General features: G+C 40.6%; 1 protein-coding gene across 1 annotated transcript; it reads right to left on the bottom strand.

Moving 5' to 3' along the window:
- Positions 1-302: 302 nt before the first annotated feature.
- On the bottom strand, positions 303-5,604 carry lrrc3 (leucine rich repeat containing 3). Its single transcript, XM_056388565.1, has 2 exons — positions 5,095-5,604; positions 303-3,707 (listed from the first exon to the last, which is right to left on the bottom strand). The coding sequence occupies exon 2, from the start codon at positions 3,345-3,347 to the stop codon at positions 2,547-2,549; it is 801 nt and encodes a 266-aa protein (XP_056244540.1). The 5' UTR covers positions 3,348-3,707; positions 5,095-5,604; the 3' UTR covers positions 303-2,546.
- Between the last annotated feature and the right edge of the window lie 6,445 nt (positions 5,605-12,049).

Genomic DNA, 12,049 nt, shown 5'->3' with positions numbered 1-12,049 from the left:
ATGTTGTTCCTTTGTCCAGAGAGGAATAACTGGTCAATGACATTTTACATCAACGGAAAGTGAAAATATTGCTGCTTTCAAAAAATGTCATAGACATGTTCCCGTTTCTGAAGCTAAATTGTTTATTGAACCCATGGAGGGTAAAATAATTAACTGAGAAGGAAAGGCTGAGCTCTAACTAATACACTGTTGTGATGATGAAAGCTGGATTTCTTTTATTCTTTATTCTTCCATTTATTGTATGTGGAGCTAAAATACCGACAAAAAAAAAAAAAAAAAACATGAAGAGACCGAACTGTCTTGGAAAAGAATTTTTATTTTCAAATGCTGGTAAGGTATCCATTGAAATCGAAAGAATAAAACAAACACAGGAACTGCTGACACAGATAGAAAATTGATTATCACATTATTATCACAAAATTATTGGAGCCCTTTCATTCCCATCCCAGAAAAAACGACCTCATAGATCTGTTCTTCTTTAGATGAAGAAAAGACATTAACCAATTACAAGTTCCTCAAGACATCCAAACACTTTGATGATGGTTCAGCTAAAGACACATTTTACATAACAACACAGACGGCATGTGCATTCCTTCAACATAAGAGTTGTGTACACATTGGCCAGCACAAACATTGTTATATGACAGGTCAAGACCGCACAGACAGACACTTCTGTAACCAAGAAACCTACAGTAGTATAAAAAAGATCATTTTGTCAGATGACAAGACAAAAATGCAAAATTAAAAAAACAAGTCTCTACCTAGAGTCAAGTATTTGTTGCAAATAATTTTTTTTGTGTTTATTTTAACCTGCTGGATCTACGAGATGAGTTGGAGTCACCATGTGAGGACAGGTACAGTCAGCTGTCAATCACAGAAAAGCACACAATGTTAACTGTCAAAGAGTTTTCTGTCATTGTCTTCTAGCACACGCTCTTGTCCTTTGTTTTGGAAAAATCCACACATCTGGATAATTGGGCTGTAAAACCTTTATGACGCAGGTCCCTGGGCTTTACACAGAGACTGGCTGGGCAGAGGCTGTAGCTAAATCTGAGTTCTGCAACGGCGAGGGTGGACAGGGAGAGGACTTGACACTCAAGTTGTCCAACTTTAGTGCACAGTGCTATGGTGTAGAGAGAGTCCCAGAGAGTAGGCACTTGGACACAATTACCTCCTGACCAACAAAGTAAATCATAGGCAATAAAAAAAAATACTGAATTTGTGTCCAAACCAACGTTAAACAAACAGTGTTATATGCTACAATAAAATCAATGGAAGTAATGACTATGGCGTGTTAATTATGCTATATGTGATTTTGCTGCTGTGGTTCACCAATATCAAAAAAGATGAAATGTTTGACATTCAACATAAATACATTCATACATACAGCACATCTGAGCTGAACTCAAAAGATGATATGCTTTTTCTTTTTTCTTTTTTTTTTAACCTGTGTAATAATCAGCTCATCTGAGTGAGCTGAAACATTAGGTTGAACCGAACGTCTCTCTGCGGTGTACTGGTGCAAAAAACAGGAAGTGCTTAAATCACCATGAAATTCACCAGAGACTGCACTTGCGAATTCCAAACAATTTTTCCAGTGAACCGTTATCAAGTTGTCACATAGCTTGCAAATTGAAGCTGAAACTACATATCACACATATTACGGAGGTTAGATCCCAGTCTGTCACCCTCTGTGAAAGACTTTTCACCCGGAGTCTTGAATACTGGGATATTGCCTGGTAATAAAAGAGACATTCTTTCCTTACATAAGCTTGGCATGGGATGCTGAAATGTTCATTTTTAGATGTGCAAAAAAAACACATTACAACTGCAAGTATATGGCAACTTTTCCTTGTCCGACTAAATTTTTTCTTTGACATAATGCAGTGGTTGCACAGTAAAAAGAAGTAACAGCAGTGTAACCCTATTTCCTGGACCAGTAGTTTTATTTGCAAGATTTATTGGCGGCTGGGTTTTTATGTGTTTCTTATGCAAACTGACTGTTAACACCTCGACCTATTTGATATCAGCATAAGTAGTAAAATAGCCTTCACCATGACAGAGTGACATTAAGAACATAAATCAATCAATATAAAGTAACTGGAAGACACAGGCGTCTTCCTCATTCATCTCAGTCCAAATTCAATCACACCGTGGATCGACATCAGAGTGGGATATTTATCTCTCCACTCTAGATCTGTCATCCCTCATGGAGTGTGGGTTTTATGAGTAGTTTGTTCATTTTGTGCTATCACCGTTGACACTGCTGCGTTTTCTGGTTGTACCACCAGATTTTCTCATATTTAATCAAATCAAAATAAATGCTTTGAAATAATACAAAATATATCATTTATGAGGCCAGGGTTTTAAAAAATCAAAATGACCCATTTGAGTCACTGAAAGACCTCAAATTATGTTCTGAAAAACATCTGTGATTATTGTTGCAACAGCTTTTTAGTCATGTGTACTTAACCACACATTTACTCACATATTTACAGGGACACACACACACACACACACACACACACGCACCACCACACCTCCTGCTAGAGAACAGTGCTTATAGTGTCAAAGTCCTTGCTGATCTGAGAGCTGCTGGGCAGCGACTTGAGGTACTCCAGGTGCCTTCTAGCATCCTCTTGATTGTGTCTCACGTAGTAGATGACGTACGCGATCACCATGGTGAACCACCCGAACATGGTGACAAACATGGCTACATCGGTGGTCTTGTGGTGAAAGTTGCAGAAGTTGATCCCTGAGTCCAGCACCTGGATTACGGGCTTGCCTGCGTATTCCTCCTTCACGGCTGTGTGGCAGATCACCTCGTTCACCGTCTCGGGGTCCAGTCGCAGCTCCCTCAGGACCTCCTGCAGCGTACACTCACAGTGCCATGGGTTGTTTGAAAGGCTGATCTTTGCCCGAAGGCGGGCGAAAGCCTCTTTGGGGACACTTTGGATACGATTGTTTGATAGATCCAGCACGAGAAGACTGTCAGAAACACCTTGAAATGCCCCAACGTCCATAGTCTCAATTTCATTGTTAGACAGGTCCACCTCCTGAAGGTAGTGCAGTTCTTTGAAGGCGTGGTTGGGGATGTGCGTGATGTGGTTGGATGCCAGGAGTAGGACAACAGTATCTCTTGGAAGATCTGACGGGATCTTCTCCAAGTTGCGAGACATACACTGCACCACCGTCATGCCACTCTTCTCTATACAGTGACAACTTGCGGGACAAGCCATCACTGGTGTACTTGCAATGCATAATCCAAAGAGCAAGCCCCATAAGAGGGCAAAGCCGTCAAAGATTGGGGATTTCTTGGGCATATCATGCCCTGCTAAATCCTGCATATTCAGCAGTAACCTCCAACAAGTCCTGTCAGGCAAGAGTGATCATAGTTTCACCTCTTTCGTGGCATTAAATGGTGATAACCGCAGTGTCATTAGCTCTCAAAATGCCAGAATTATCAGATTATTCACACAAACACATGGGTTTATCATGAGATAATCCTTCAGAATTGATTTGATAGAATTGCATATAATCTTTAGAAGAAGATTTCAAAAGAGCTCATCCAAATATTGAGCTGCTCACTGAGCATATTCCAGTTACAGCAGGGAGCAGTAATCTCAGGTTTATTGTGAAGTCGTTGAAAGCTTCAGAGAGCCTGGAGCGGGCCGAGTGACAAGGGAATCGATATGTTACATTGGGCACTGAAAGAATCAAAGAAAGCAGTGTTATTCAAACAAATTAGTTAGTTCTTAAATGCAGTGAGACAGCAACAGATGGCAGTAGTTGATGGCAATGTATATGTGAGGAAGGAAACTCAACCGTACAGTGACACTTGGTAAAATAAGTCGTCTTGCACAGTTTCCAAAATGAGCTGAGTAGGCTGAATGACATAATTTCCCCATAATGCTTAGAAAATGTATAATGTGATTAGACCTATTGAGAAAAATCCATTTCACTTTAGCAAATCTCATAAACACACTTATGGGCATGTTCTCATTCAATTTGGAAAAGCTAATGTTTGTCTATAATAAACATTACATGAAATTATTATCTGATGTTAAGGGCATTGTGGTGCATATCAATATTAATTACATTATTTCATAGCCCCACAAAAAATAAAGTAAAAATAGCTCATCTCCAAGTCAAGGTTTTCTTTTCTCCTCATTTCAAGGACTTTTGCCTCTCATTCATAGGCACATGACAATAACAGCTGTGGGCTCTAAAATTACTCTCTGTCCTGCAGGAGGATCATCGCGCTACTACTGCGCACCCTCTGGTGGGCTTAGATGATGATCACACAATGAACCCCAGCTGTGCTCGCGGTCATCCGCCCCATGGAGTCAGTGTCTTTTTCTCAGTTTTCTTGTCTCTTTTCCCCCCTTTGTCTTTGGCAAGGGCTTCATAGCTCAAGGCCACACACACAGACACAGACACACACACACACACACACACACACACACACACTTTTTTTTCTCTCTCTCTCTTTCTCACACACACACAGGTACACATATGCAGGAGTCTTAAATAAGCCCCTCACGTTCTGGTCAGTCTTAGCTCAGCAGGAGGTGTGGACAAGATGTGGCACCTACACCCACACTCACACCCTAAACACCCTGCAGTGATGTCATGACACGACTACATCATTAAGTTAAATTGTCTATATTAGGTTCATATTGTACTGAAGCTTGCCTCAGCTGTCTTTTATGTAGTAGCTTAATCTTTTAAATTAAATTAGATATCAAATTGGCTCTTAAATGACCAATTTGCAGATGTTTTCATCAGTTTTGCAAGAAAATATAACATTTAATTTTAAAAGCTGAGGGTAGGCTTATCTCAGCTTCACACAAAATTTAGGAAAGTAAACGTTTGAACAGCATTAATAATAAAAATATCGTGTATACTTGTAAGATACTGGGCAAATATTTAAATTAAATAAGGCCAATGATGCTTAAGTGCAGAATAAGCAGTATCATAGCGTTTTGTAATAGAGCTGGTTTTAATTATTTTAGCACTGTGTGGTTAAATCATTACAAATACATATAGGTTAGTAACTTAATTAACAAGTATAATATTTGTAAAGGTACTTACCGGGAAAGAGTTTTATCTTCATATGAATTAACAGCAGTTTTTTTTTTTTTCCACCCAGCCTCAGCTACCAAAAAGCTGAGATATGGTCGATAATACAGCTGTAGTTTTCACATGTGTATCGCCGTTGAAAGAAGCAGCCTTTTTATAAAAACAACTACAAAATGAACATTTTCTGAGAAGAACAGCTTCTTCCACACGTCCACATTTCGGTTAAAGGTTAAATAGTCGGACGGTAAAGTTCCTAAGTCAATGAATCTCCAGGTGAAATGGTTCATATCTCCAGACGTGGCTGTGTTTATGTTTGCTTAAGAAACACAACACGCCGGTCTCACTTGTTGAGGATGATAATGTTGAGGTGGTGGTGTTCCCAGCCAGGAGCTCGAGGAGCCGCATCCGTCCGTATCGTCACGCGCCCCCCCTTCTCCGAACCGCGCGCGCATGGCGCCAGAAGGAGTCCCGGCTGCGCTTGGATTGGACTGCTGCTCTGTTGGCAGCTCTTCTCGTCCTCCAGCTCCCCCGCCTGTCTGTCTGTCCTCCTCCCTGCCTGCGCCTCCCCTCTGCTCTGCCCCCTTCTCTCTCCTCTAAGACAATTATCCCAATGAAGAAGAACACTGACTCTGAAAATTGTTCCTGGACGCAAAACGAGAAAGAAACATACGTCATTAAGTAATAACTTTTAGAATGACTATTATGTCCTAATTGAAAACAGCCCAACACCTGGGTGATTATGTTGCTACTTGAAGGCTTTTCTTCAAACAGTATTTAACTGTTTAAATCGAGTCCAATAAAAGTCCCACAATAAAACAAAGTCATAGGCTGATTAGGAAAAAAAGGAAAAAGAGAGATTTGGAATTGATTCCCATATAAAACAATGCATCTGCAGGCCTTGCCTATGTCACACTGAACTGTTATATTGATTATTTTAATCACCCTAAGAGCTGTATCAAACTGACAATCAAAGAGTCAGGATGTTAGGGATCTTGGGGATTACAGCTGCCCAGCAGTGGATCAAGATGTCAGCTTCAAGGTTTTATCCCATTGTGTTCTGGTGGTAATTGCCAATGCCAAGAACAAACTGCATGCAAAGTGGACTGTACTGTATGGGGTTGCTTTGTCTTTTGAATTTCTATGACCATGCACTATGCATGTCTCCATCTTCTAACAGCAGACGTGAGCACTACCATCAAAGACATATCAGTGGTATTTCATTAAAGAGAATGTCCTGATGATTGTTATGTAGGTGTTTTTCCCTTACAGCGCTTGCTGGAGCAGTGAAGACCGCAATGAGTATAATTTGCATCAGTATGATAAATAAGGTCAGATCCCATGTGACCTTAACAGACTGACTGTCAGTACATGACCGCACATGCAATGGAGCATTAAGCATTGGTGTTTTTTGTTTCATTTCATTCATTATTTTCATTTCAAACACAACATGACATTAGTTACTTCAAACAGTGCAGAGAAAACTTATTGTACACTGCAGTTTTAAAACATTTTTGTCTGACATAGTCTAAATCTCACAGTTGCTCATGAAATGTCCTGTTTGCTACAATTTAGTGCAGGTTATAAAAACACAGTGGTGTAGTAATCTTCCAGGTAACCTTGACAAGAAGAAAGAGTTCTTAGAAAAGTGAGTTTAACCCACCACTACAATTCCAATTGCACTCCCCCCATGTGATTCAAATGTAGGTCATCTAGTCTCAATGTTCCAGGTGTCATTTGAGCTACGGAGAAATGCAAGCTTTTTTTATGCGGCCAGTCCCTTCTTAAACCCCCAGAGTGCTGGCTGGCATAATGAATTGTAATACTGTGGATAAGAGTAGTTGTAGCAGAGTCTATATGTACATTCCATTTACTGAGAATTAAAATTGCCTGGTCAAAGTAATGAAATCTTATGCCTAGCATGCAGTAAGACTCTGAAAAGATGTTTAAAAGAATAAAGTCTGACCCCCTCTCACATCTTAAGACAGTGTGTCAGAGGTCACAGAGTTTTTGGTCGTACACTTTTTTCTTTTTTACAAGATTTTGTTAAAACTGGGGATGTTGCAGGGGCTCTATTTGCTAATAGATTCCTTTGAGATTATTTCCCATCATACTCCATGGTGGAAATTAACAGGAAGAAAAACATATTAATGAATTCCTGTTTTATGTTGAAATTATTTTCCTGGTGTCCTATTACCCTTTCCTCCCTTGTGTATTTAATGCTTGCCTTACACCAAAAAGACTCACATTCAGGCGCCTTCAATGCGAACATCATTACACCAAATGATCCAAATGATGGGAGCGCAGCCCAACTCTAGCAAAACAGTGACAGTGAAATTGCTTGAAAAGTTTGCGGTGTAAGGCCGGCATTAGCAGCAATGATTCAGATGACTAAGTAAAAGAGGATACATGGAGGGACAAAATGACAGAGAATTATCAGGCGCCTCTGCCATTTCCCTTTAGTTCTATCTGTGATTTTGGTGCCTTTCAGCGCATCGTTTTTGTTCTTTTTGCCGACAACTTCTTTGTTTTGGTTGCCTCTTACTGCTCACATAGACCATTTTTCATCTATAGCACACAGCTGTTTTCAGCAAAAGAGAAGCTCTGATAGGCTAGCAGTCCAACACCCGAACAACAGGCAGACAGACCTCAGGAGTTGGTGGAGACCAAACAAAGCTAAAAGAGTCAATATTGGACTTACATTGATAAGGTGCAGAAACAAGGATCCAGATGATTGTTATTGTCTACTGAATGTGTAAATAAGCAGCTGTTTGCTAACACATTTACCATGTTAACTTTATAAGGTGATAATTCCCGATGTTTAGTTTCTGGCTAGTTGTGCTGCCCCCAAGTGGCCAAGAAAGAACCTAATGCAGGTCTAATGAAATGATCCTGCAGCTGAAAGAAAAATAATTTTCTGGCCTCCAAATGTTTTCAACATTCATCACAGATGGGTTCTTTTTAGTGAAAGAAAATTTGTTCTCAGAAAGAATAAATAAGGGAAATCTTTTAAAAAAAATTATACCTGTGTGCCTGTTAATGGGCCTTCAGAGAACTGGTGTATATAGCCAGCTTCTTTGGATGAACATCATATTACCAAGGATGCTGCATTACAGCTCGCACTCACTTGTACTGTTGATGATTGTTGATCACGCACTGTTCCAAGCCGACAGGATTTTGGGTCAGGTTTCAACCGCTCTATGATTTACTGTCTTCATCTGGAAAATTCTATAAGCTCAACAGGATGAAAAATAAATGCAACTTTCAGATGGCGCCATAAAAGACTGACAGAAGTCCTTCAAACACTGATCTAATATCAAGGCGGTCAAATAGTTTGTTTTAGAACTCCACAAGAGGTTGTGAACAAGTAGCCTCCAAATCTAAACTCAGCAAAATCCAGACACTGAAAAGACTGAAGGAACTAATGTGTGTATTATAAGCATTGTTGTGCATAAATCTCTATTTACATATGACATAACTGATGAGTATATCCTCGCTATTGATGAGTGTGTTTCTCAAGATATTCGGCTTCATGCAGGAAACTAAATGATTTAACTGGCCACAGACAAAGGGGAGTAAACCTGTGGCTGCATCGATTGTGTGAGCTGTGTGAGCTCTTTCTTCTTCCTGTTCTTTTTATTTTCAAGTTTTGTGTTGAGATAAGAGGGTGTTAATTTTTATTTTTAATTTGCCTCTCTCATCTGTACGGCAGAAGTCGTGATTGCCATGCATTGTGCAAAATGGATTTTCTTGTTTTTATGATAAAGTTTCACCTAGATTCATGTGATGTTCAAGCTATGTTAGATTGGCTGCCTCACAGAGAGTTTATAGACGGACAAAGCATATAGCCTCTGTACTCAGGTAGTCTGGCACCAGAGCAGCTCTGAGACTGGGAACACCTGTTAAGGTTCAACCAGTGATGCATCATAATGACAAACAAAGTGAGCAAAAGAAGCTTAAAACCATATGGCGAGTGAATGTTCTGCAGAGTTAGGCGATGGTGTAAAACCATTTAAGGAGCTGCCCAGACCAGTAACAACAGCCACCCACAGACTGTGTACAAGCCAAACTGGGATTTATCATACTGGGAGGCAGCGTAGGGGGCCGTTCTACTGTAGCTAAAACACTTACATTTAGATTTTATTGTCTCTTGGCCCACAGCATCTTTTTTTATGGGTTTCCTCCTTCATAATCGCACATGACCCCTAATCATCACCGATCAGTCATTCACTTAGTCCCAACATAGAGACCCAGAGAGCAAAATGAAACTTCTGTCCCAACATGTGCCTGGGTCCTTGGCCTGTGTGTGGACCATATACCTCCACACCTGGGCAGATTCTGGCTGTTATCCTCCAGTGCTGGCTGACATCCACAAGATTTGGTGTGTGTGCAGCAGAATTGGTCCAGATGTGGATGTAGCATCTGACAATTATGGTGTATATGGGCCAGATTCGGACTGTGGAACCGGGCGTATACCGGGCCAGAAGAGAACAAGCATCTGGCCCAGATTAATTTTGCTATCTGGGGAGACTGGGGAGCCATAAATTAGAATAAATATAAAAGCAAAAAGACATTTAAGTTGAATACAAAAGCATGATCCGGAGACAACACAAGCAGCTGGAGGAGGAATTTAATCTAAAGCTATATCTGCTGAGCTTGATGATTCTCTTGCACACAAATTTCATCCTTTGTCGGACCAGATAAAGGGTCATAATGGGGATCGCTGGCGGTTTCATTCTGCCAAAAAACACACTCAGTAAGTCAGAAAACGGGAGGGCTGTTACAGTCAGATAAAAGACAGCCAAGGTCAGGAATTTGGAGCACAGCTGTTACAGGAGCCATAGAAATGCCATCCATTTGCTGACAGAGAGATGCGGCAGGTTTCCCACATCAGCGACTTGCACTTACCTTCCTCAATCAATTCAAGGGACCGGGCAGGGAAGCTCTGGAGGTGGAGGGGATGCGAGTAAGTGGCTATTCATCCAGATGAACAATAGCACTAGGTTAACCTCCATATCAATTTATCATAGTTATTGTAGCCACAGTAGAATTTCTCCTACGTCAGGATTTTTTCTTGCTAAAAATGTATTTTTTTCCTAAATCCCTTTTGACTGCACGGAGATAGTTGGCAGGTATACTGTGAATAAGATGACATTTTTCCACATTTATCCCATGATTAACACCATGGTGAAGTGTTTCTAATGATCACCATCTATTTATATTATGCACACTTTAGGAAAAATTTGACTGGTCCCTGCCTGTAATTGCCCCTGGGAGGACTAATAACAGCTCCAAACACAAAACACATTCATCCAACTCTACTAAGAGCCATGGGGAGATGGCCCGCTGATGTATGACCAGTTGGTTGTAACCACTGAAGATAAAGGACTGAGGTGTAGTGTGTGTGTGTGTGTGTGTGTGTGTGTGTGTGTGTGTGTGTGTGTGTGTGTGTGTAAGTGTGCGCACAGTGGCATGGTCGAATTTACTCGGCAGGCAAAAACGAAAGGTCCAGTAGGTCCAGGAGGCCTCTCCTCTTATCTTCCTCTTCACTTGCCCCTTAATGAATCTCCAATCGTTTGGAATAGACAAATTACCGATGTCAGCTGCTTCCAGTCAGCTCAGCCTCTTGTCGCCTACTTCCTTATTCAAGTGCATCACTTCTACACAATACCATGGGAGGACTTATAAATAGCACAGGACATTCTAAAATTTTCGAGTGTCATGTAACGCTGCTTAGTCCCACGTGTCATCTAACAGCAGCCTTTTTGAAGAGGGCGGAGGTGCTGATGAGTGGGGCCTTTCACTCGAAACGATTCATCACAATTACGTGTACTTACTGTAGCAGTGCCCCAGACAGAGCGGTAGCGGCTAACAGCACCCACAGGCAAAGAGGTGAGGTGTATCTGTCTGAATAGCTGCTGAGATACATTCAGAGCTGTTTGTGTGACAGGATGACTTGTACAGAACTCGGACTGAACTGATGAATAGCATGAAGTAAATCAGCAGAGCACGATTTATCATCAGCTGTTGACCCATGTTATGAATGATGCTGAACCTGTGCGCAGTATCACCTAACCACATACAGCATACACTTTACACTGCACGTGCATCTACTGTATGTACAGTGTAGGATTGACTTTTTTATAACAACCTGGATTTAAATTTTTGTTAACTTTGCCCATAATCCCTTCTAATTTTGCTAACATTTTATTTAACAACTTAACTTAAGTTCACCTTTTTTTCAAGTTCATCTTCAAACAATGCACAAATACGCATGAACATTTAAACAGGTTTTGCTCGCTTTAATCACTGGAATATATTTTTGCACAGAATGAGGACTGTCACTTATAAATCAGGTCACATTAAGAGAGGATTTCTTAAGAACAGGAAGAGTGATTACGGCGAGGGAACCCTGTTTCATTGCCGGGCATCTAACTATTGTTTTGACCTGGAGAATTGTGAACCCTCCCCCTTAATGTCTAGGATCAGTGCCCAAAATATCTATCATAGTAATTGGGTATGCACAATATATTGGTGTCCAAAATATTAATCTCAGATGGAGGTAAATAAACAATTGTTTTTGTAACAATAATTGAGTTTCAGACACAACTACAAAAGGAAGTTGGAATTGTTGAACCAGGTAGATCAGATTTCTACTGCTGATTTTATGTTTTCTTTTTTTATTATATACAGTTTATCAAACTTATGTCTTATGACACAAGTGAATGTCAAGTCAGGCCAGAAACCTTTGTTGTATTTCATCACCCATCTGTCTCTCTCTCTTTCTCTCTCTCTCTCTCTCTCTCCTCCTTTCCTGTCATCTCTCTGCAGTATCCCGTCCAAGGACAAAAAATATTTCAAAAGTAGAGGTTAGGGTGTCGTCTCCACAGATCAGTTCAGGCCCTGCAGAGTCTGGTAGCAGATCTCCTCAGAGCTGGATGTGTGGACAGTTTTTAAAATAATATAATAT

This window comes from Seriola aureovittata, chromosome 11 (assembly GCF_021018895.1).
Source record: "Seriola aureovittata isolate HTS-2021-v1 ecotype China chromosome 11, ASM2101889v1, whole genome shotgun sequence".
Classification (NCBI taxonomy): Eukaryota; Metazoa; Chordata; class Actinopteri; order Carangiformes; family Carangidae; genus Seriola; species Seriola aureovittata.
Note: the sequence above shows the minus strand (reverse complement) of the source record. Positions and strands in the feature narration are given on the sequence as shown.